General features: G+C 44.2%; 2 protein-coding genes and 2 pseudogenes across 2 annotated transcripts in view; 2 read left to right on the top strand and 2 right to left on the bottom strand.

The window, feature by feature from the left end:
* LOC136171070 (GTPase IMAP family member 7-like) overlaps nucleotides 1-26,611 on the bottom strand; it is a 221,791-nt gene that overhangs the window by 105,333 nt on the left and 89,847 nt on the right. The window lies entirely within an intron of this gene.
* On the bottom strand, nucleotides 9,910-15,293 carry LOC136170991 (GTPase IMAP family member 6-like). Its single transcript, XM_065939678.1, has 3 exons — nucleotides 15,118-15,293; nucleotides 13,282-13,357; nucleotides 9,910-10,967 (listed from the first exon to the last, which is right to left on the bottom strand). Exons 1-3 carry the CDS (start codon nucleotides 15,291-15,293, stop codon nucleotides 10,194-10,196), a joined length of 1,026 nt encoding a protein of 341 aa, XP_065795750.1. The 3' UTR covers nucleotides 9,910-10,193.
* LOC136171081 (ASNSD1 upstream open reading frame protein-like) lies at nucleotides 20,039-20,326 on the top strand (annotated as a pseudogene).
* On the top strand, nucleotides 20,348-23,232 carry LOC136171215 (asparagine synthetase domain-containing protein 1-like; annotated as a pseudogene).

Below are 26,611 nucleotides of genomic sequence, written 5' to 3'. Positions count from 1 at the left end.
TCAGCTTCAACATCAGGCCTTCCAATGAATATTTAGGATTGATTTCCTTTAGGATGGACTGGCTGGATCTCCTTCCTGTCCAAGGGAATCTCAAGGATCTTCTCCAACACCACAGTTCAAAAGCATCAATTCTTCAGTGCTCAACTTTCTTTACAGTTCAACTCTCCTATCCATACATGACTACTGGAAAAACCGTAGCTTTGACTAGATGAACCTAGTCGGCAAAGTAATGTCTCTGCTTTTTAATATGCTGTCCATGTTGATCATAGCTTTTCTTCCAAGGAGCAAGCATCTCTTAATTTCATGGCTGCAGTCACCATCTGCAGTGATTTTGGAGCCCCAAAAAAATAGTCTGTCACCATTTCTATTGTTTCCCCATCTATTTGCCATGAAATGATAGGACCAGATACCATGATCTTAGTTTTTTGAAATGTTAAGTTTTAGGCCAACTTTTTCACTCTCCTCTTTCACTTTCATCAAGAGGCTCTTTAGTTCTTCTTCACTTTCTGCCATAAGGGTTGTGTCATCTGCATATCTGAAGTTATTGATATTTCTCCTGACAATCTTGATTCCAACTTGGGCTTCATCCAGCGCAGGATTTCTCATGATGTACTCTGCATATAAGTTAAATAAGCAGGGTGACAATATACAGCCTTGACGTACTGCTTCCCCTATTTGGAACCAGTCTGTTCCATGTTCAGTTCTAACTGTTGCTTCCTGACCTGCATACAGATTCTCAAGAGGAAGGTCTGGTGGTCTGGTATTCCCATTTCTTGAAGAATTTTCCATAGTTTGTTGTGATCCACACAATAAAAGGCTTTGGCGTAGTCAATAGGGTAGGAGTAGATGTTTTTCTGGAACTCTCTTGCTTTTTTTATGATCTGATGGATGTTGGCAATTTGATTTCTGCTTACTCTGCCTTTTCTAAAACTAGCTTGAATATCCAGAAATTCACGGTTCACATACCATTTAAGCATTACTTTACTAGCGTGTGAGATGAGTGCAATTGTGCAGTAGTTTGAGTATTCTTTGACATTGCCTCTCTTTGGGATTGGGATGAAATCCCAATCCTTTTCCAGTCCTGTGGCCACTGCTGAGTTTTCAAAATTTGCTGGCATATTTAGTGTAGCACTTTCAAAGCATCATCTTTTAGGATTTGAAATAGCTTTACTGGAATCCCATCGCCTTCAAAGCAAAAACACCCAATTGTGGATGTGACTGGTGATGGAAATAAAGTCTGATGCTGTAAAGTGTAATATTGTGTAGGAACGTGGAATGTTAGATCTATGAATCAAGGCAAATTAGAAGTGGTCAAACAGGAGATTGCAACAGTGAACATGGATATTTTACGAATCAGTGAACTAAAATGGACTGGAATGGGTGAATTTAACTCAGACGACCATTATATCTACTACTGTGGACAAGAATTCCTTAGAAGAAATGGAGTAGCCATCATAGTCAAAAAAAAGAGTCTAAAATGCAGTACTTGGATGCCATCTCAAAAATAACAGAATGATCTCTGTTTCCAAGGCAAGCAATTCAATACCACAGTAATCCAAGTCTATGCCCCGACCAGTAACACTGAAGAAGCCGAAGTTGAAAGGTTCTCTAAAGACCTACAGGACCTTCTAGAACTAACACCCCCAAAAGATGTGCTTTTCATTGTAGGTGACTGGAATGCAAAAGTAGGAAGTCAAAAGATACCTGGAGTGACAGGCAAATTTGGCCTTAGAGTACAAAATGAAGTAGGACAAAGGCTAACAGAGGTTTCCCAAGAGAACACACTGGTCATAGCAAGCACCTTCTTCCAACAACACAAGAGAAGACTCTATTCATGGACATCACCAGATGGTCAATACTGAAATCAGATTGATTATATTCTTTGCAGTCAAAGATGGAGAAGCTTTATACAGCCAGCAAAAACAAGACCAGGAGCTGACTGTGGCTCAGATCATAAACTCCTTATTGCCAAATTCAGGCTCAAACTGAAGAACGTAGAGAGAACCAGTAGACCATTCAGGCAGGTAAATTAGTTCTTTACGTTCTAGGGTGCCAATTAGTAGAATGAGAACTGTAGAACTGGAAGCTCTCTAGAGAAGATGTTGTCCAACCTCCTCATTCTGCAGTTCAGGTGACAGAGACTTAAAGCATTTGTGACTTGCACAAACACAGTTGATTCTGCCACTCTTACTGTAACCTCTGGCAAGTCCTTAACCACATCTGGATTTCTGCTCCCTCCTCTGTAAAATGAACAGGCGATCATCACAGCTATCAACTTCCAGGTGCTTCCTGTGTGCCCGACAGTGTCCTGAGTACTTTAAGTGCCTTTTCTAATTCTCCCAACTCTCCAGAAATTATTTATTTATGATCATTTAACTTCTATTATAGAGGGAGATATCAAAACATAGAAAGCTTAAATAACTTGCCCGAGATAAGACAATTGGAAAGTTTTGCAAAAATGATCTAGTAACCCAGGAAGAACTGCCTCCAAAATCCTCAAATTCCAATTCTTCAATTTCTCCTAAAAATGTAAAACTGGTTCTGCTCTTGAGCATCACAGAGAAGAGGAGCCCATGTGACATATCCTGACAGCAGTATTGCCCATTGCTTCCCAGGGTAGAAGGCAGACAGTTTCATACTATGCATTGTGATTAATACTATGCACTGTGATTAATATAAAAGAAGAATGAAGCTTATTTCCTTCTCTCCAGAGTTTTGGAAGTTTGTGCCTATTCATCTATTTATTGACATTGATTGGTTGTTTGCACTGGCTGGTAGGTTTTATACTAGACACTGAGAATCTAGAGATAAGGAAAACAGTCCCTTTTGAGACTGACTTCATTCACTTAGCATAATGATTTGGGGAATCATTCAATTTGTATTGCCAAGAGCTTGTTCTCCTTTATTGCTGAGTAGCGTTCCATCTTACAGATGTATCCCAGCTTCTCACTTCTCCTTCACTTATGATGCAGAAGGTGCCATGGTCCGGGCACAGGTTGGAAAAGAATTTCCAGACATGAGACAGAATGAGAGGGAAATAAAGTTTATTAGAGTGGGAGGCACTGTTAGAACACCGGGCCAGCTCAAGAGAGAACTGATGTTAAACAGGGGTCCTTAGTCTACTTTTATACCCAGAGTACAAGGAGTGGGATAGGGGTCTTGCAGGTCATTTGCCGACCTGCAAATGAGTCACATATACTGGGTGGGGGGGAAGAGTAAAGCAAATGCCTTCTCCCTGTGGGGTAGGAGGGGAGACAGGTTATTCTGCTCAGGAGGACCCAAAAGCCATTAATAGTTACAACATGGGAGAAGGAAGGATGATAAGGGTCTGGTTTTTCTGTTCCTGCATTCCAAGACCCACCTTGATTTTATCTGGTCTGTTGTCCTTGGGTCACCACAGAAGGCTCAGCTTCTCTGTACACCAGTGCTGAGTCAAACCTTGGAGACAGAGTTTTGGGTAGAAAAGGAGAGTTTCATTGATTTGCCAGGCAAAAGGGGACACAGCCCTTTGAGCCCTTTGAGCTCATGCCCTCAAAGTCCTCTATCCTCACTTGGGGAAGACAGTGAGAAGTTTTATTGTCCAAAGAGGGCGTGATCAGCTCTTGGACAGTCTTCTGATGGGTTGATGGTGAGGTAAGCAGGAGTCAGCATCATCAACCTTCAGGTCCAACCCTAGGGTCTACACGCTGTGGGCAGCATACCATGGTTAATCGTTAACTTCGGCCACCAGGATGGGTTTCAGTATCTGTAAACAAGTGCAAAGGCATTATTGTGTGTATCCTTTGATGGGAAAGCAAGACCTTACCCCAAGTTTCCTCTTGACTGTTCCTCTGGTTTCCCAATTCCTTCCTTCCCTATCTGACAGCCACTTGAATCTGCCCACTGGAGATCAGGGAAGGTCATGGAGGCTGAGTGAAGGCTGTTTCCTGTGATCAGAGAAAGAGGGGACACAAAGGCCTTGTGCGCAGGAGCCCCACAGAGCCATGCACGCCTCCATGTATTCTTATACCCCTAATTGATTGCTCTTTGTTTGCTAAAACCTCCTTTATAGCCCTGAGTAGTACTGGGTGGGAACACTTGCTTTCTTCCTGGAAATGTCTTCATTTGTGCATGCGTGTGTGCCCGCGCAGTTGTGTCAGACTCTTTGAAACCCTATGGACTGCAGCCCACCAGGTTCCTCTGTCCATGGAGTTTTCCAGGCTAGCACACTTGGGTGGGTTGTCATTTCCTACTCCAAAGGATCTTCCCAGGGATCGAATTCACCATGAGTGTTTCCCAGTAAGTCAAGTAAGATAGCAGCTGAACTACAGCATGATATTACAAGTATTTGTGTGTGTGTGTGTGTGTGTGTGTGGTGTAATCATATTAAGCAAGTATCCCCAATCACTATTTTCTTGGGGGTTTTATCATGAATGACTATTGAATTTTATTAAAGACTTTTAAACAGTCATCCATGAAAATAATTGAGTGAATGACATTAATAGATTTCCCAATATTCAACCAACCTCTTTGTTTTCTATCCCTCTTGGTCACGAAGTATCACATTCTTAATGATGGTGTTGGCACCTATTTGCCAATACATAAAGTTTTGTCTTTTGCACTTAGTTTTAATTTACCTTACTTCACTTTTTCCAATTTTTTTTAAAATGAGAATTTATTTTCTTTCTTTTGAAAGTGAAAGTGAAAGTAGCTCACTTAAGTTCAACTCTTTGCAACCCATGCACTACAGTCCATGGAATTGTTCAGGCCAGAATACTGGAGTGGGTAGCCTTTCCCTTCTCCAGGACATTTTCCCAACCCAGGGATTGAACCCAGGTCTCCCAACATTGCAGGCAGATTCTTTACCAGCTGAGCCACCAGGGAAGTCCTTTCTTTCTTTTAGTTTTATTGAAAAAGTTTTTGATGCAATACATTTTACTCTGATCACTTCTTTCAATGACACCTACAGCTTCTGATATTTAATGTTTTCATTATTATAATCTTTAAGAAATTCTAAAGACTCAATTTGTATTTAAAAAAAATTTTTTTTTATTTGTTGGAGGCTAATTACTTCACAATATTTCAGTGGGTTTTGTCATAAATTGACATGAATCAGCCTGTATTTTTGTTTTCAACAAGAGTTGTTTAATACAATATGCCCTTTCAGTTTCCAGATGGAAGCATGTTTTCCCAGAAGTAATTTCTGGTTTTATCTCATTATGATCAGAAAATGAAGAACTAAAGAGCCTCTTGATGAAAAGGGAAGGAAGGGAGTGAAAAGGTTGACTTAAAACTTAACCTTCAAAAGACTAACATCATAGCAACCAGTCCCATCACTTCATGGCAAATAGGTGGGGAAACAGTGACAGACACTTTTGGGAGGGGGCTTCAAAACCACTGCAGATGGTGACTGCAGCCATGAAATTAAAAAATGCTTGCTCCTTAGAAGAAAAGTTATGACCAAACTAGATAGCACATTAAAAAGCAGAGATATTATTTTGCCAACAAAGTCCACCTAGTCAAAGCTATGGTTTTTCCAGTAGTCATGTATGGATGTGAGATTTGGACTATAAAGAAAGCTGAGCAATGAAGAATTGATGCTTTTGAACTGTGGTTTTGGAGAAGACTCTTTAAAGTCACTTGGACTGCAAGGAGATCAAACCAGTCCATCCTAAAGGAAACCAGTCCATCCTAAAGGAAACCAGTCCTGAATATTCATTGGAAGAACTGGTGCTGAAGCTGAAACTCCAATACTTTGGCCACCTGATACAAAGAATTGACTCATTAGAAAAGACCCTGATGCTGGGAAAGATTGAAGGTGGGAGGAGAAGGGGATGACAGAGGATGAGATGGTTGGATGGCATCACTGACTCGATGAACATGAGTTTGAGCAAACTTCAGGAGTTGGTGATGGACAGGGAAGCCTGGCGTGCTGCAGTACATGGGGTTGCAAAGAGTTGGACATGACTGGGCAATTGAACTGAACTGAACTCTTCTTAAGCTTCGTATTGTTGATATAGGATTTGTGAGAAAAGATAATGAGATAAGAAAATGTTTAGCTTTAATTCCTCTTGAGGTAGTAGTTACCTTTACAGACCTAACGTTTTGAACAAGTGTATGGAATGAGCCCTCTGAGACTACAAGTGAGTTACTCCCTGTGAAACAATTTCAAATCTACTGGAAATGGCCTCTGTGGCAAAATTAAACATATACTGCGTTTAGGGAATAGAAAGAAAAGGTATATGTTTATGTTGCCTAAAATTTCATAATCTTTCCTAGATCTTATCCATTATTTCCAGAGAAAGCACAGAATTAAATGTCTGTTCTCATGTAAAAGCCAGTCCAATCTGATATGTTAAAGAGCCCCTTTAAGGACTTCCCTGGTGGTTCAGTGGTTAAGATGTTGTCTTCCAATGCAGGTGGTTCGGGTTTGATCCCTGGCAGGGGAGCTAAAGATCCCATATGCCTTGCAGCCAAAAAACCAAAACATAAAGCAGAAACAATACTATAACAAATTCAGTAAAGACTTGGGGGTGGGGGAAGAGCACCTTTAGATAGTGTTCAGTTTCCATGTAGATGACTCAGACACTTTCTGCAACCATTTTATTTATTTCCTCCCATGGACTTTAGATGCCTTACATGACACTGGTTTGTGGAGAAAGATGGAATTCTCCAGGCTTCCCAGGTGGTGCCGGTTGTAAAGACACTGCCTGTCAATGCAGGAGATACAGATTCGATCCCTGGGTTGGGAAGATCCCCTGGAGAAGGAAATGGAAACCCACTTCAGTATTCTTGCCTGAAAAACACCATGGACGGAGGGCTACAGTCCATAGAGTCACAAAGATCGGACATATCTGAGCACACACACATGCACGTATGTATGGGGTCTCCACCTCAGCCTCTGTCTCCCCTACTTGCTGGGTGATGTCTCATGCCTGTCAAGCCTCTGAAAGCCTGCTGGTCCCCAACAAGAAAGCCCACAAGCTGGTGTAAAGGCACCCAGTGAGTTGATTTCTGACTCCAGGCAGTGCCCTTTCAGGGGCTCCTCAACTGACTTGACCACAGCTCCAGATGGTCTACGTTCTATGTAGCTGGTCAGGCAGTGGCTCTCATTCAGCCCTGGAATATCAGCTAGAGGGTGATATTTCATGTGGCTGCAGGAAATACAGCTTCGCCAAAGTAGCTTAACAAAGGTTTCAATTTTGATACAAGGAGTTTACTGGCTGGTACTCCAGAGCTGATGTAACTATCCAAAGAACTTGATTTTTTCTTCCCACCATTTCTGGTAACTTTTGTCCTCAGAGGGGCATGATGGCTGCTTCAGCTTCAGCCTCATGTCAGAAGTGCAGGCAGAAAGAACACAGACACAAGAAGGAAGACAGGATGGCACTTCTATTGCAAAAGCAAAGCCAACCCACAGGGCTTCTTCTACCACCTCTTCGCCATATGGTTACCCCAGCTACAAGAAACAGAGTACAATTCAGTATTTTACTGAATTTTCTGTTGCTGTGACAAGCAAAATTGTAGTTTTGTTAGTAATGAGGAGGGGACAAATGCTAGTGAGCTGATGACTAGCAGCACATGCCATAGGAGCTGGGGTGGATTTGCCATACACTTCTCACTCTAGAGAGACCTCATTCTGGAGCTCTCTTGCTTTTTTAATGATCCAGCGAATGTTGGCAATTTGATCTCTTGTTCCTCTGCCTTTTCTAAAATCAGCTTGAACATCTGGAAGTTCACGATTCATGTATTACTAAAGCCAGGCTTGGAGAATTTCAAGCATTACTTTACTAGGGTGTGAGATGAGTGCAATTGTGCGGTAGTTTGAGCATTCTTTGGCATTACCTTTCTTTGGGATTGGAATGAAAACTGATCTTTTCCAGTCCTGTGGCCACTGCTGAGTTTTCCAAATTTGCTGGCATATTGAGTGCAGCACTTTCACAGCATCATCTTCCAGGATTTGAAATCACTCAACTGGAATTCCATCACCTCCACTAGCTTTGTTCATAGTGATGCTTCCTAAGGCCCACTTGACTTCACATTCCAGGATGTCTGGCTCTAGGTGAGTGATCACACCATCATGATTGGACCCTTTAGAGACCACAATTCCTGGTTCATCCAAAGACTTGAAGGGAGTTTTTATGCAAAATTTCTCATGCTCCCACCCATGCTGCTCTGTGGGAGTTATCCATCAACATCTACCCTCTCTGGTGGCCCCCAAACTCCATCCTCTTACACTCAGGTCCCTGTGAATTTCTGCTTGAGCGACCTCCCTGGATCAGCAGGATGGGGACGTGTGCTCGGGGGAACCATGTACATGTGACAGCCACATGGTCCTGAGAGAGGCGTCAGGTTCCCTACAGCCTCTCCTTGTCCTCAGTCACCTCACAGTGTCTTCCAACACTTATGTGCCTTTAAATTTGTTCTTTTCACATTGTGTAAATTTAAGGTGTGCTGAGTGTTACTTTTGTAGACTGGTATATCATAGTTGCTTGTCATTTTAACAATCTTTGGCACATCACACACTTACACTACAATGTTACTGTCTACATTCAATCTACTATACTTTAGACCTCTATGACTTTTTAGTGCTTGTGACAAGTTTGTGCCTAAAACACCATCAATCTTATCCCCTGTGCCTCCACTTCTTGGTAACCACCATTCTCTTCCTTTTTTAAACAGGTTTGACTTTTTAGATTCCACATATTACTCAGTACTTGTCCTTCTCTGTCTGACTTCTCTTGCTTCCAATTCTCCCAAATTCAACACATAGACATAAGACAATTCCAACTGGAATAACAACAATGTTCTTTTTAGAAAATTCAACAAGTAATTTTAATTTTTACACATTCTTTAATTTTAATCTTGACACATTCTTCCAAAGAAGAATAAATGCCTGAAAATAACAAAAGAAATACAAAAATGGTGACTGGGGAGGAAATCGGGAGTGGGGGGGAGAGTGCACATTACAATCAAAGTCACAAAAATCAAGTCAATACTTTATTCATATAGGAGTTGAGAGGATGGAAGATGAGAAGAGGCAAAAATTCTCACAGAAATCGTAAGGAATATGAAAATTTAACATATGATAACTGCTATGTTTCAGTTCAGCAGGAGATGGATCACCTACTTAGTAAACAGTCTGACACAAAGGCTATCTTAAGCATACTCGGATGTGTCTCTGCTCTGACTCGAGACCCTTGTAGCTAAAGACCTGCTCCAGCTTTCTCAGGGTCCTCTGGGTAAGGACGAGATGACACCCCAGTTGCAGGACTCTCCCAGGCCCGCAGGCTTCTCCCGAGGACGTTCAGGTGGTCTCCTGCTTCTTTCTTCGCAGCTTCACTTTCTTCCTTCCTCCCTCCATTCTACACCCCCAAACACCCGGCTGGGAACCCTCTCTCAGGGGAGAAGGGACGGGTTGCAGGTCAGGCAAAGGCGGGGCTCGAAGTCTCCTCTTTGCTCTCCATGCGGGAGGGTGGGCATCAGAGGCGCGGACCAGGTGTGTGACCTCCCTTGTCCAAGCCTCCCTGGGAAGACCTCCTCTGCTGCCCAAGTCCACTTGGACCTCCGGGCGTTCCGTGTCCTGCAGCCAGGTCTAGGCCCGTTTCCTGAGCAGACCTGGCCCCTGGACACCCCTGCTCTGCCCTGCTCCTTCCCACGGGTCTCCCTTGCTGCGGGTGGTGGCCTCTCTCAAGAGCGAATCAAGAGCAGCTCCCTGCGGCCCTCCCCCATTTCTAGTTGCCTTCTCCTCCCCAGCCCAGAGCCTGTCCTGCCCCACATGGCGCTGGGCCCTAAAAGTCATCGTGCCTGCCCTCTTAACAGGCAAGGACACAGCCCAAGAGACGCAGAGTTGTCCGGTCCACATTCCACGTTGATCTGCATCGAGTTATAAGCCGAGTCTCCAGTGGCCGGGATGCTGCCGGGCTTCCACGGCAGAAGGGAGCACAGGCCCGCCTCTGGAGGCTTGGCTTCTCTCAGAGGTCCCTTGCAGAGAGGGAACGCCAGAGACACGTGAGGATGGGCCGGGGGCGCAGAGCAAGAGGGCCCTGTGTTCTGGAAGGTGTGATGAAGGAGCTGAGAACTCAGGAGCCCACCCACCTCCTCCCGCCTGACCAGACGCTGCCCTGGAGCCAGGAGGGGGCAGGGACCCCTGGGATGGAGCGGGCAAGTGAGGGGCTGGGAGCCAGAGGCAGGAAGCCGCGGAGGCGCACGCCTCAGATGGGCGAGCTCGGCGGGAGCTGGCCTCCAGCTCGCTCGGGCTCCTTCAGGATGCGGCGCAGGCCCCGCAGCCAGGCCTGGTCCCCGCGCCCCTCCTCGGCGCCGGGCCCCCAGAGGCCCCAGCTCTCACGGGGCGCGGCGCGGGGGTGAGGGGCGGCCGGGAGGCTGTAGGCGCGGCCCTCGTGCTCCCACAGGACCCCTTCGACGTGCCGCATGAGCTCCCCCAGCTGGGCCTCCAGCTCGGCTCCGTCCCCCTTGTTGTTGAAGCCGCAGTGTCGCCGCGCGCAGACCACGTCCAGCTTGGCCAGCGCCGGGTTGTCGGTCTCCCGCAGGAATGTCCCCAGCAAGCCGCCGTCCAGGTCTTCGTTCCGCGTGAACACCAGGACGGTGCGGGCCAGGATGCCGGCCCCGAACACCTCCTCGAGGCGCCTGGCCACCTGCTGGTCCTCCTCGGTGAACCGGCCGAGCTGTGTCACCAGGAGCACCGCGTGCGGCTCCGGCGGGGAGCGGGCTTCGGCCTCGCCAACGCCCTGAGCGGTCCCCTGCGGCGCCGCCCAGCGGGACAGGATGTCGGGGGTGTTGATGACCTGCAGCTCCCGCCCTGCCCACGCGCGGCGGCCCTGCTGGAAGCCCTGGGTCACCGGGCGAGCGCTGAGCTTGGACTCGAACACTCTCCTTCCGAGGATGCTGTTTCCCGTGGCACTTTTCCCGCTCCCGGCTTTTCCCACCAGGATGAGCCTCAGCGTCTGCGGGGTCCCTTCATCCCCGTGCTGCGCTGGAAGCATCAAGAGAAGGTGGGGGACTGCGGTTAGAGCCCGACCCCCGCTTTAGCCTCCCCCAGGGGCAGAAGGTCCGGGTGGGGGCAGGACAAAGGAAGACCAGCGTCTGCATCGGAGATATGCCCTAGGTTCACATGCTTTCCTTCCTTTTTTCTTTTCTGAATTTTTTTTGGGAAAAATAAGGTACAAAATACATAATATAAAATGTACTGTTTGAACCATGTTTAGGTGTAGACTTCGGTACATTCACATTGATGGACAGTCATCATTTGAGCATCTCAAGAACTTTCCATCTTCCCGAATGACACCCTGTCCCCATTAAACACTAACTCCCCATCCTTCCTCCTCCAACACATGACATTCACTGCTCTTTCTGTCTCCATGTGTTTGACTGTTTTAAGGACCACATATTACTGGAATCAGGCAATTTTTGCCCTACTGCGTCTGGCTTATTGACTCTGTGTTCAAGGTTCATTCATGTTGGAGCAAGTGTCAGATTGCCTTCCTTTTTAAGGCTGAATAATATTCCACTGTAGGTGTAGACCACATTGTGTTTATTCATATATATGTGGAGTTGGGGGGTTGTTTCCACTTTTTGCTACTGTGAATAATGCTGCTATCCACCTCAGAGCACATATATTCACTATCTGTTTTAGTTTTATCACTACTCTATAGGGTATTTTCCCCAGAAGTGGAATTGCAGGATCATTTATGGCAGAACACCACATTTTATGCTTCTGTTTTGAAACTTCTTCTCGGGCCACCTATTCCCACCAGGTGGAATCATCCCCCCATGAACTGGGAGGCTGAGCTTCCTCGAGCACCTCTGGTTGGAGACCTTCCCAGGAAGAGGGTGAAGCTGGAAGCACACGGCCTCTGTCTGTCCTCTCCCTCCCGTGATCGAGCACGCCACATTACCTTCACTTTGCCCAACAAGGAGTGTTGTGAGGGTGGGGTCCTTTCAGCCAGACCCCCAGCTCCACAGCACAGCTCACACTGGGTCCCAGTCCTAAGCTCCACTGTTGAAGTTTGGGCTGGACACCCTCACCCAGGAGAATATCAGAACCATCAGCTGTGAGTAGATGTTTCATGCCCATCTAATACTGAGGACCCCATGTCCGGATTTTAGAAATGACCACAGCTGGAGGGCATGAAGGGAATTCCCTTCTCCTGGCCTTGCAGGTCCCAGGACCCAAAGCACATAGAGAAGCACCAAACCCTAGCTGATTTCCAGCCTGTTCCCAGGGAAGACATTGCTTTGTCTCAGTGCAGAGCCCTCAGCCTCTTGAGGCCAGGACTGACACTATCTTCTTCCATCTCTCCCCAGCAGGGCTGTGTTTCTCCTGCCTTTCTGCCTTGGTGGGCTGACCCACCCACCCACTCTGACTGGAAGATATGGGCTCCTTCTAGCTTCTGCAGGTGACCTGTATGAATGACTGGAAGTTCCACAGAAGCAGGGAAGGGCAATGTCCGTCTGTACTCCCAGATGCATATTTAGAGGAAGACAGTGATCTCCTGTCTGGGCAAGCCTGGAGACACTCATGCCATGCCTTTGGACTTAAAAGTCAAATACATTGAGCACAGAAGAGAAATTTCAAAGTAATACTTAACCCTGATTGCTGCAAAAAGGGTAAATCAGGTGTGAACACTGGGATTATTGCCTTCCTATGCAGTTTAATATTATGGCTTTCTCCCAGTGGTTCAGGCCACTGAAGTTCATCTAATAAAACATAGTTGCGTGGAAATCCATAATAAATTGCCAATCAATTCCTTTATCCAGGAAAGTGATGGATTTCCAGCATTCCTAAATTCCTAAGTTCTGTCTCCCCAGGTTAGATGGAAAGTTGAGCCCATGAAAGTGAAGCCCCTGACCCTGATGAAACAGCTTCTGGGGGGAGGAGCCCCTTGGGAAGACAGAGCCCAGACCTGCGGGCCCTTGATTGCATGCTATGTGTTCACTAATGCCTTGCAGCCCCCGTGGTCTTGAGAGTCTCACGGCAGAGCCAGGGTGACACCCACCAAGGCCTGGGGCGAGTCGTCTGTCGCACCCCCGAACACATCCTTCCTGACACTCAGTGAAGGGGCAGTGGCTGTGGTCTGTCAACCGCTTTGACCCACGGCACCATCAGGGGCCCTTCCCTTTTGTCTGGCTGGGATGAAGGGAAGCCCAACTCAAATGCCCCATGATGGCCACTCTGGTGGGCGAATCTCTGACCAGGGGGACTCCCGCTGCCCCTCCCAGCACACCTCCTGCTCCTCAGGCCCTGGCCCGCCTCTCTCAAGTCCATATCGGCTAGAAAGTTGCTTTACCTCCTGACCCATCTGGAGAAGGATCCTGGGATGCGCCTTCTTCAGGTTCCTCCGGGAGAAGGATTTCGATTCTACTTCCTCCATCTAGAAAGAAACCATAATGTGTCTACTGATGTTTCCTCTGAGCTTTCAGGGGCTCCTGACTTTTGCCTTTCTCTTGCCCATGGAAGCTGTTTGCATCAGTTTGTTGGCATGGGATGGAGTGAGGGGGCGTCTGAGATACCCGCTACCTCCTTTAGGGACCCTGTTTCCCCTTCCTTCCCCTGCACGTGGTCTCCACTTGGGGTGAGGGGGATTCTGTGATGGGCAGAAATGACCAGAGACGCATCCTGACAGACACTGTCCTGGGAGCAGTGATTAGGGTGCCGGGTGGATGTGAACAGGACGTTGCTGGAGGGCCTGGTGAGGGGCTCATGGGGCCAGAACGATCTGTGGGGGGAGCCTGGCAGTGGGGGCCACAGAGGCTGAGCGCTGGGGGGTGAGGAGGGCAGCAGACATGCACAGGCTCCCTCTCCTCGTGGGGTCCAGTCCTGCCGGGAGCCCCGGGTCCTTGGCGCCCAGGTCCAGGCCACCAACTCGGGTGGTCATGCTGCCGGGGCCTCCATGTCCCCAGAAATGTGAATGCTGAGTCCAAACTACACATTCCTGAGATCTTGTCCCCCTGGAAGATTCCAGGACATTTTACTACATTTTCTAGAGCAATTCCCAGTCCTCTTTGCCAAGGAGGGCATTGTCACCCACCAGGAACTCCTGTCACCCACTCTAAGGCCCAGAGAGCTGACTGCCCAGCCCCCGGCCTCCTCACCCCAGACCCTGCCCGACGGGGCATCACTGCCACATGCGCCATGCGCCACAGTGTTTTTCTCAACATGGAGCAGATCTGTCACCCCTGAAGTTTCTCAGGAGAAAAGTGAGACTCAGAGCGTCCTGCCTAAGGGTGAGCGGGGAGCTCCAGGCAGAGCCCAAAGGCTGCAAGGTCCTCCTGACTCCCCTGGCTCCTCCCATTGCTCCTGAAACAGGGGCACACACAGACAGTCTCATACACACACTCACACACACACACTCACAAACATGCAAACATACAAACAAAATATAGACACAAACACAACATATACACAACTCACACACACACAAACATACAAACAAAATATACACACAAGCACAACACATACACAATTCACACAGACTCAGAAACATACCAAATATACACACAATCACAACACAAACATTACACACACACTCACAAACATACAAGCAAAATATACACACAGACACAACACGTACAGTACTCACAAACACTCACAAGCATACAAACAAAATATACATGCAAACACAACACATACACTACTCACACACACTCACAAACATACAAACAAAATATAGACACAAACACAACACATTCACTACTTACACACATACATGTACAAAAGTACAAACATAGCACACACATACAACACACATGAACACACATTTACTCACAAACATATGAACATACATACACAGCACACAAACACAAACAAGACACAGAGACCACTCACACACGTATATTCACAACACAAACATACAAAGATACACACACACAACACACCACTCACACACACAAACATACACACACACACATATAAATATACATACAACACATGCAAATGTAACACACATATACTCATCTATACACAAATAAACACACATAACACACAGATACACACCAACACAACACACACTTATACATACAAACACATACACACACACACACTGTGCACAGCACCCCACAACACACTCTCAAGCACAGTACACACACACACAGACGCCCACACACAGGCATGGTCACCACAGCCTTGGACTTACCGCCCCATCGTCCGTGGGGCAGGAGGAACACCCGTGTCTGGCGCCTCCTGGGGCCATGTGCTCGCCTGAACGCTCTGTGTCTCCTCTGAGCTCTGACACACTGAAGGCTGAATGGAGGACGTCAGTGACACTGCCCCAGACGTACACACTAACAGAGGACATGGCGGATATGTTTTTAGTAATACGTGATCCAGAGTTCAGCTCAAGAACTGTGTTTAAGAACGCAGCCGTGCAAAAGCTTTTAAGTTTTATTAGGTTCCATTTGTTTATTTTTGCTTTTATTTCCAATATTCTGGGAGGTGGGTCATACAGGATCCTGCTGTGATTTATGTCGGAGAGTGTTTTGCCTATGTTCTCCTCTAGGAGTTTTATAGTTTCTGGTCTTATATAGATCTTTAATCCATTTTGAGTTTATTTTTGTGTATGGTGTTAGAAAGTGTTCTAGTTTCATTTTTTTACAAGTGGTTGACCAGTTTTCCCAGCACCACTTGTTAAAGAGGTTGTCTTTTTTCCATTGTATATCCTTACCTCCTTTGTCAAAGATAAGGTGTCCATAGGTATATGGATTTATCTCTGGGCTTTCTATTCTGTTCCATGGATCTATATTTCTGTCTTTGTGCCAGTACTATACTATCTTGATGACTGTGGCTTTGTAGTAGAGCCTGAAGTCAAGCAGGTTAATTCCTCTGGTTCCATTCTTCTTTCTCAAGATTGCTTTGGCTATTTGAGGTTTTTCGTATTTCCATACAAATTGTGAAATTATTTGTTCTAGTTCTGTGAAGAATACCATTGGCAGCTTGATAGGGATTGCATTGAATCTATAGATTGCTTTGGTCCATATACTCATTTTCACAATATTGATTCTTCCAATCCATGAACATGGTATATTTCTCCATCTATTTGTGTCCTCTTTGATTTCTTTCATCAGTGTTTTATAGTTTTCCATATATAGGTCTTTCATTTCTTTAGGTAGATATACTCCTAAGTATTTTATTCTTTTTGTTGCAATGGTGAATGGTATTGTTTCCTTAATTTCTCTTTCTGTTTTCTCATTGTTAGTGTATAGGAATGCAAGGGATTTCTGTGTGTTAATTTTATATCCTGCAACATTAATGTACTCATTGATTAGCTCTAGTAATTTTCTGGTAGAGTCCTTAGGGTTTTCTACGTAGAGGATCACATCGTCTGCAAACAGTGAGAGTTTTACTTCTTCTTTTCCAATGTGGATTCCTTTTATTTCTTTTTCTGCTCTGATTGCTGTGGTCAACACTTCCAAAACTATGTTGAATAGTAGTGATGAGAGTGGGCACCCTTGTCTTGTTCCTAACTTTAGGGGAAATGCTTTCAATTTTTCACCATTGAGGATAATGTTTGCTGTGGGTTTGTCATATATAGATTTTATTATGTTGAAGTATGTTCCTTCTATTCCTGCTTTCTGGAGAGTTTTCATCATAAATGGATGTTGAATTTTGTCAAAGGCCTTTCCCGCATCTATTGAGATAATCATATGGATTTTATCTTTCAATTTGTTAATGTGGTGTATTATATTGATTGATTTGTGGATATTAAAGAATCCTTGCATTCCTGGGATAAAGCCCACTTGGTCATGATGTATGAAACTATAAGCAAGGTGAAAATACAGCCTTCAAATTGGGAGAAAGTAATAGCAAACGAAGCAACAGATGAAGGATTAATCTCAAAAATATACAAGCAATTCCTGCAGCTCAATTCCAGGAAAATAAATGACCCAATCAAAAATGGGCCAAAGAACTAAACAGACATTTCTTCAAAGAAGACATACAGATGGCTAACAAACACATGAAAAGATGCTCAACATCACTCATTATCAGAGAAATGCAAATCAAAACCACAATGAGGTACCATTACACGCCAGTCAGGATGTCTGCTATCCAAAAGTCTACAAGCAATAAATGCTGGAGAGGGTGTGGGGAAAAGGGAACCCTCTTACACTGTTGGTGGGAATGCAAACTAGTACAGCCACTATGGAGAACAGTGTGGAGATTTCTTAAAAAACTGGAAATAGAACTGCCATATGACCCAGCAATCCCACTCCTGGACATACACACCAAGGAAACCAGATCTGAAAGAGACACATGCACCCCAATGTTCATCGCAGCACTGTTTATAATAGCCAGGACATGGAAGCAACCTAGATGCCCATCAGCAGATGAATGGATAAGGAAGCTATTGTACATATACACAATGGAATATTACTCAGCCATTAAAGATAATTCATTTGAATCAGTTCTAATGAGATGGATGAAACTGGAGCCCATTGTACAGAGTGAAGTAAGACAGAAAGATAAAGACCAATAGAGTACACTAATGCATATATATGGAATTTTAAAAGATGGTAACAATAACCCTATATGCAAAACAGGATAATAGACACAGATGTACAAAACAGACTTTGGGACTCTGTGGGAGAAGGTGAGGGTGGGATAATCTGAGATTTGAAACAAGTATACTATCAAGGGTGAAACAGATCACCAGTCCAGGTTGGATGCATGAGACAAGTGCTCAGGGCTGGTGCACTGGGAAGACCCAGAGGGATGGGATGGGGAGGGAGGCATGGTGGGGGGGGGGTCGGGATGGGGAACACATGTAAATCCATGGCTGATTCATGTCAATGTATGGCAAAAACCACTACAATATTGTAAAGTAATTAGCCTCCAACTAATAAAAATAAATGAAAAAAAAAAAAAAAAAGAGCACAGCTGTCAGACACGAGAAGAGGGAAGAGAAAGTGGGGGAGTCCCCCAGCCAGGCCCCCCACCACAGACAGAAAGTTCTGTGGGCTGTGCTTGTCTGCAGGCCTGGTGGCCACCCCCTCCAGTGTTCTCACCTGGAAAACCCCAGCACAGAGGACCCCGGCAGGCTGCAGTCCATGGGGTCGCAAGTGTGGGACACAACTGAGTGACTTCACTGGTAACATCAACAGGGGAAACAGGAACACGACTGTTGTTATTACTTTTATCCTGCATTAGGACAAGTGGAACTCAGAGGCGTAAACCAAATCAGCAGATCTTTCAGAAAACGTGCTGGCAGCAGATAGACTTTTTACTGACTTTTTCCCTTTTTGAAAATTCCCCTTCTTGCAGACATCCTCTGTCTTCTCCATCATGACACATACTCCCTGACTCTCTCCCTCCCCCAGCTCCTGCTTCAGCCACTCCATTGGCTCCAGGATCGCCAGTTTGCTGACCCTAGATCCTGAGACTTGTCACCTCCATAATCCCATGAGCCCCACACCGGTCAATTCTTTACAATTAGTGTCTCTCTATATTTGTGTATATGCACATACATTCCGTGCCCGAACATTCCAAGATCTGTGTCACATCAGAGTCTGGGTCTAAGCTTTGCTTTCTGTGCTTTCCCCTGCCTTTAGCACATCCTGCAATGTTGTTGAAAGTCCAACATGATAATATCTGATATGAGGAATTAAGGTGAATAGGCCTGTGGTGTGAGATTTTATGTTGACCTGGCTGGGAGCTGGGCTGTGTTTAATGTTTGCTGGAGCTTCATTCTCCTCTGGTGCCCTTGTTTGTCTCCCCAGTTATCTATGGGTTTCCCTAAAACCCCTTCTTAAATAGAACTTGTATCTTGCTGTTGACTCCTCTTTATTCACTGTTTTCATTCTGTGTCCTGTGATGTGGGAAGGAGTGAGGAGGTAAGCATTACTTGGGGGATTGAATCTCACTCTTTCAGTGGATTTGTGTTCCTGGGCTGTGGGCATCACAATGTTTTGTTTTGTTTCCTTTTCCTCCTCTTTTTCCCCCTTTAAGTGTTACTGGCCATGTCTGGTCACTTCTGATCTTTTCCACCTTGTGTTATCCTAAGATTTTCTTTTCTTTGATGCTCTGGTCTTCAAGAACATCTTTTTTTTTTTTTATTTGAATGCTTCATTCCCACCTTTATTCTCTGGAACTGCTGCAAAGAGCTCTTACTAAAAGATTTTTCAGGGAGTGTATTCTATTAATAAAAAGATTTCAATAAAGATTTTGGAGGTTTAGTGGTGCTTTGGAGGATTAAAATGCTCATTATTAACACTATTTTAAACTTTTTTCTAGAGGAAATATACACTGAAACCATAAAAGGCAAAGAAGCTGCTTGTATAAAAATGCAAAGAAGGATGTGAAATGATCATTATTTGTAGGTGCTTTGATTATATATCTTGGAAAAATCAAGAGAATAAACTAGTAAACTATGCAAACAATAGAATTTAGTAAACTGATGGATGCAAAATTATTAAAAAATCATAAAAAGTGTCTTACAAACAATAGCCAAGTACACATAGCTTGTAATTTTTAAAACAACAGCAATATAAGATAAAATTAAAAGCCCAAGAATAATTTTAAAATTGTGTTAAAAATATAACAGAGAAAACCATGAGAAACTTCTGAGATTATGAAGCAAACTGAACTCTCCCATGTTTAGTGAAAATATACATTAACTAGAGAACTTTCAGATGTTCAAACTGGATTTAGAAAAGGCAGAGGAACCAGAGATCAAATTGCCAACATCCATTGGATCACAGGAAAAGCAAGAGAATTCCAGAAAAACATCTACTTCTGCTTCATTGACTACACTAAATCCTTTGACTGTTGCATGGATCACAACAAACTGTGGGAAATTCTTAAAGAGATGGGTATATCAAATCACCTTATCTGCCACCTGAGAAATTAGTATGCAGGGCAAGAAGCAACAGTTAGAACTGGACATGAAACAACAGACTGGTTCCAAATTGGGACAGGAGTATGTCAAGACTGTATATTGTCACTTTGTTTATTTAACTTATTTTCAGAGTACATCATGTGAAATGCCAGGTTGGATGTAGCATAAGCTGGAATCAAGATTGCTGGGAGAGTATTGGGTTCTCTGCTGAGATGCCCAGCCGGGGTGAGCAACCTGAGGACCGTGATGGGCTGGTCCCTGCTGAGAGCTTGACCCTGAACAAGGAAGAGCTCAACAAAGACTAAAGAACAAATAGTTTTTGTGGATGAACTTTCTAACCTCAAGAAGAAGAGCAAAGTATATAGGCTGCAACAGAACAGCAACATATTCTTTCTTGCAGACCGAATAGAAATGCTTTCTGAAAGCAAAATATATTGGATGAGCTAAGGAAAGAGTATCAAGAAATAGAAAACTCAGAGAAGACCAAAATCAAGAAATAACCAACTTGACTTTAGATAGCAATGTGTGGCATTTGTTGTGCAGTAAGCTTTTCTGTTGAGCATTTTGCAAAGATTTGAAAGAGGATTTACTGTGTAATCTTAAACAATGGGGGCCCAATAGTAGTAAACAGTTGTTAAGATCCAATGTTAACTACCAGTGTTTATTCTCTGGGCATGTCCTTCACTTAAGAGATGTGCTGACTGCCCAGCCTGTGGAAGATGAAAGAGGCAATATATTCCTGTGGAATGGAGAAGTTTTTAGTGGGATCAAGGTCCAAGCCAAAGAGAATGATACTCAAATCATGTTTCATTATCTTTCCTCTTATAAGAATAACTCTGATATTTTGTCACTCTTCTCAAAAGCCCAAGAGCCTTGGTCTTTTATATATTATCAAGCATCTAACCTTTCTTTATAGTTTGGTAGGGATAGTTAGAACTGGACATGGAACAACAGACTGGTTCCAAATAGGAAAAGGAGTACGTCAAGGCTGTACATTGTCACCCTGCTTATTTAACTTATATGCAGAGTACATCATGAGAAACGCCGGGCTGGAAGAAGCACAAGATGGAATCAAGATTGCTGGGAGATATATCAATAACCTCAGATATGCAGATGACACCACCCTTATGGCAGAAAGTGAAGAGGAGCTAAAAAGCCTCTTGATGAAAGTGAAAGAGGAGAGCAAACGTTGGCTTAAAGCTTAACATTCAGAAAACTAAGATCATGGCATCTGGTCCCATCACCTCATGGGAAATAGATGGGGAAACAGTGGAAGCAGTGTCAGACTTTAGTTTTCTGGGCTCCAAAATCACTGCAGATGGTGATTGCAGCCGTTAAATTAGAAGACGCTTACTCTTTGGAAGGACAGTTATGACCAACCTAGATAGCATATTAAAAAGCAGAGACATTACTTTGCCAACAAAGGTCCGTTGGTCAAGGCTATGGTTTTTCCAGTGGTCATGTATGGATGTGAGAGTTGGACTGTGAAGAATGCTGAGCACTGAAAAATTGATTCTTTTGAACTATGGTGTTGGAGAAGACTCTTGAGAGTCCCTTGAATTGCAAGGAAATCCAACCAGTTCATCCTAAAGGAGATCAGTCCTGGGTGTTCATCGGAAGGGCTGATGTTGAAGCTGAAACTCCAATACTTTGGCCACCTCATGTGAAGAGTTGACTCATTGGAAAAGATCCTGATGCTGGGAGGGATTGAGGACAGGAGGAGAAGGGGACGACAGAGGATAAGATGGCTGGATGGCATCACCAACTTGATGGGCGTGAGTTTGAGTAAACTCCAGGAGTTGGTGATGAACAGGGAGGCCTGGAGTGCTGCGATTCATGGGGTCGCAAAGAGTCGGACACGACTGAGTGACTGAACTGAACTGAACTGAACTGAGGGACTTTTTTGGTCATTGTAGCTTGCTTTGGCATTTTAGTAACTTGGGCAAGAATTTCTGCCTCTCTTCAATTGGCGCCCAAGCCTCTGGAGTGACCGATCAGTGGCGGGAAGTTCCAGCATCTGGAATTTTCAGAATTGACCTCAAGTCTGTTTCCATTTCCAAATCTGTCGTTTTAAAGTTATATCCTTGGAAATTCAATTCTGGCGGGGGGAGGGGGGGGTGTGGAATGTCAGAGAATGTGTTAATAGCCTGACTGAGATTTCAGCAGACTTGCCAACATTTGTCTTGGTGGCAGCAAATGAAGCCAAACTGTATCTTAAAGCACCTGTTGTCCCTTTAAATATGGCATTGCCACAAGCTGCATTTGGGACCCATTGCAGCAGCAGTTCCAGGAGTCCACTGACAAGAGACCCTTCAGGTCTTTCTTACTGATGGACACATGAAGGAAGTAGTTCAGCAGTTCATTGGTGTCCCGAGTATCGCAGTCAAGAGACGTGTCTTGTGTTTACCTAGGGATGAAAGCCTGAAACCAAGCGAAGTTGTGAAAACTAGTAATAGGAAAGTGAAAGTTGCAATTCTGTTTTCTGGAGGGATTGATTCTATGGTCATCGCAGCCATTTCTGACCATCATATTCCTTTAGATGAACAAACTTATCTTCTTAATGTGGCTTTCATGACTAAAGAAAAGACCATACCAGTTAATTTTAACAAAAAAGGGAGAAAACAGAAAAATCATTGTGAAATACCCTCTGAAGAAGTCTCCAAAACTATTCCTGCTGCTGCTGCTAGACCTGGTGAACAGTTCAATGTACCAGGTCGAGTCACAGGAAGAGCAGGGCTGAAGTAACTGCAAGCTGCCAATCCTTCGGGGATTTGGAATTTTGTTGAAATTAATGTTTCTCTAGAAGAACTGCAAAGATTAGGAAGAACTTGAATATCACACTTAATCCAGCCCTTGGATATAGTCCTAGATGATAGCATTGGCTGTGCAGTCTGGTTTGCTTCTGGAGGAGCTGGTTGGTTAGTGACCCAAGATGGAGAAAAACCGTATCAGAGCAGCGCAAAGGTGATTCTTACCGGAATTGGTTCAGATAAGCAGCTTGCAGGTTCTTCTTATCGGGTCCACTTCCTGACACATGGGCTGGGGAGACTGAATAAGGAATTGAAATGGAACTGGATCGAATTTCTTCTAGAAATCTTGGTCATGATGATAGATGTATCAGTGATCATAGAAAAGAAGCAAGATTTCCTTTCCTGGATTAAAGTATTGTCTCCTTTCTAAATTCCCTACCAGTCTGGGGAAAGGCAAACTTGACTTTACCCTGTGGAATTGGTGAAAAACTAATTTTGCGTCTTGCAGCAGTAGAACTTGGTCAAACAGCCTCTGTTCTTCTGACAAAGTGGGCCAAGCAATTTGGATCCAGAATTGCAAGAATAATGAAAAGGCATATGATAAATGTGGAAGGCTCCAAATCATCTCTCTAGAAAACCTTTCAGTTGTAAACTAGATGTTTTATAGTGTAACAACATTTACTGAATGATGGTTTTTTAAAAAAATAAAATAAAATACTCTGCTGCTTTCAGTTAAAAAAAAAAGATGGCTGGTAGAAATATTAGTAACCTCAGATATACAGATGACACCACACTTACGGCAGAAAGTGAAGAGGAGCTAAAAAGCCTCTTGATGAAAGTGAAAGAGGAGAGTGAAAAAACTGACTTAAAACTCAACATTCAAAAAACGAAGATCATGACATCTGGTTCCATCATTTCCTGGCAAATAGATGGGGAACCAATGGAAACAGTGACAGGCTTTCTTTTTTGGTCTCCAAAATCACTGCAGATGATGACTGCAGCCATGAAATTAAAAGATGCCTGCTCCTTGGAAGAAAAGCTTTGACAAACCTAGACAGTGTATTAAAAAGCAGAAATATTACTTTGCCAACAAAGGTCTGTCTAGTGAAAGCTATGGTTTTTCCAGTAGTCATGTATGGATGTGAGAGTTGGATCATAAAGAAGGCTGAATGCCAAAGAGTTGATGCTTTTGAATTGTGGTATTGGATAAGATTCTTGAGAGTCCCTTGGACTGCAAGGAGATCAAATCAGTCCATCCTAAAGGAAATCAACCTTGAATATTCATTAGAAGGACTGATGTTGAAGCTGAAGCTTCAATACTTTGGCCACCTGATGAATAGAACTGACTCATTGGAAAAGACCCTGATGCTGGGAAAGATTGAAGGCAGCAGGAGAAGGGGACAACAGAAAATGAGATGGTTGGATGGCATCACCGACTCAATGGACATGAGTCTGAGCAAGCTCTGGGAGTTCGTGATGGACAGGGAAGCCTTGTGTGCTGCAGTCCATGGGTCACAAAGAGTCAGACACAACCGAGGGACTGAACAACAATAAATATTAATAGAACCACTTTGGAAAACACTGTGGAGTATCTCAGAAACCTGAATATTACACATAGTTCACCTTCACCATTCTACCACAAGATGCATAGCCAACAGAAATGTGTGCTTATCAACCAAAGGTAATGGCCACAATATTTATGGCAGGATACCCAGAATAGCAAACCACTGGACATAGGGTCAATTCTCTCACCCCAAGAAAAGAAAGGAAGGAAGGAAGGAAAATGGTAACTATGTGAGGTGATGGATATGTTAATTAGCTTGTCGTGACTATTTCACAATGCACATACCAAACCATTAAGTTGTATATATGTTAAAGATATACAATTATAATTTGCCAATTTTACCCCAATAAAACCTGAGAAGTAAAACATCTGGGGGAAAAGGTGATTTTAAAATGTAAAAGCATAACAGTATGGTCCAAATTAATGGGGTTAATGATATAAATATCTTCATATTACAAATTAAATATGTTGGGTTATAGTCATACAGTGAAATAGTATACAGCAGTGAAAATACACAACTTATTGCTACATATAACAATATGGATACATCTCAAAATACAATGGTAAGCAAAAAAAGCCGGATACAACAGAATACCTCATGCATGATTTTATTGCTATAAAGTAGAAAAATAGCTAAAGTTAACCTATGCTATCACAAGTTCGGTGAGAGGTCACCCGTAGAGGGCATAAGGGATTTTGGTTTGCCAACAACATTCCGTGTGTTGAGTTGAGTGCTCGTTACTTGGATGTGTTCAGTTTGTGACAACTGAAAATTTAGTGCGCTATAAACTTATATGAGCCCTTTCCTCTATTAATACTACATTTCACAAACACTTAAGATTAAAAACAAAAAGAAGAAAGTGACTGATGAACACACATGCACACAGAACCAAAAGAAAAGAAAAGAAAAGAAAATGCAACATGCCTGGAAAGAAAACTACCATGAAACTTTCGGTACACCTTCCTAGGTATACTAATGCATTTAATTCAATGCTGACTTTTTTTAAAGTCCTCTGTAACTTTGGTTTTGTATACTAGATAGGGACGTTGGTTATGAAGTATGAAAGTACACTTGTAAGGATAGCCAGCTTCCAGAAGGACTAAAATAATCTCAAATGATGCAGTCACCAGAAAACGTCCTGAGTCCTACATTTCACCACAGAGTTCACAACAGGGTCCGCAGGATGCTAAGGGGGCCCCACCTCCCCAGTTCTTCCCCGCTTCCCGCTCAACTGGGGGAGGAAGATCACACCATGTGCTTGGACGGGTGTCACTGGCTAGGTTCACCAGGAGCAGATTCTGAGATAAAAATGCTGCAGGTGTGAACTTTCTTTACGAGCGCTCTTGGTATGGAAACCTGTGTGACCCCGAAAGGACATAGGACGGGGCGGAAGGAGACGCTGGGCTGTGATGAGTCACAACGAGGCCGCAGCCGCATCACCTGGCGCTGGAGCTCGGAGGGAGGAGGCAGACTGGTCCAAACTGGGGTCCCTGTGCCTCTGCAGGGACCAGTCCTAAAACGTGAGTGCCCTGGGAGTAGGGGGGAACATCTTGGAAGAGAGGAATCTCTTCAACTGAGAATAACCCTGAGGGGATGCCATAAGGAAGTGGGAGGGCGTCGGCTGGCTCATAAGAAAAAGACCCAGATTGCACCACAGTCAGTCTCTCCCAGCAGGGAGCTTCCACAAGCCTCTTAGCCGTCTGCATCAGAGGGCAGACAGATGAAAAACACAATCATAGAAAACTAACCAAACTCATCACATGAATCGCAGCCTTGTCTAACTCAGTGAAACAATAAGTCACACTGTGTGGGGCCACCCAAGAAGCACTGGTCATGTTGGAGAGTTCTGACAAAACATGGTCCACTGGAGAAGGGAATGGCAAACCACTTCAGTATTCTTGCCTTGAGAATTCCGTGAATGATATGAAAAGGCAAAGAGTGATTGAACTGAACACCCCTGTCAGCAGGGAGGCTTCAGTCTCCCTGGGAGTTTCAGTCCTGAAGCTGTGGTGGGGGTGGATCTCAGTGGCAGAAATAGAAGATACTATACTGAGCAAAATTTGGGCCATTTCACCATCTTCACAAAGTCTACAAATGACAAATGCTGGAGAGGGTGTGGAGCAAAGGAAACCCTGCACTGTTGTTGGGAATGTAAATTGGTACAGCCTCAATGGAAAATAGTATAGAGGTTCCTCAGAACACTAAAAATAGATGTGTCATGTGATCCAGCAATCCCTCTCCTGGGCATATATCTGGAAAAGATAAAAATGCTAAATCAAAAAGATACGTGCATCCTTATGTTCATAGCAGCATTATTTACAATAGGCAAGACATGGAAGCAACCTAAATGTTCATCAACAGATGAATGGTTAAAGAAAATGTGGTATATATATGCGCACACACACAATGGAATATTACTCAGCAGTAGAAAAGAATAATGTCATTTGCAGAAAGAAGGAAGAAGCTAGAA

The sequence above is a fragment of the Muntiacus reevesi genome, chromosome 6 (assembly GCF_963930625.1).
Source record: "Muntiacus reevesi chromosome 6, mMunRee1.1, whole genome shotgun sequence".
In the NCBI taxonomy this organism is placed as follows: Eukaryota; Metazoa; Chordata; class Mammalia; order Artiodactyla; family Cervidae; genus Muntiacus; species Muntiacus reevesi.
Note: the sequence above shows the minus strand (reverse complement) of the source record. Positions and strands in the feature narration are given on the sequence as shown.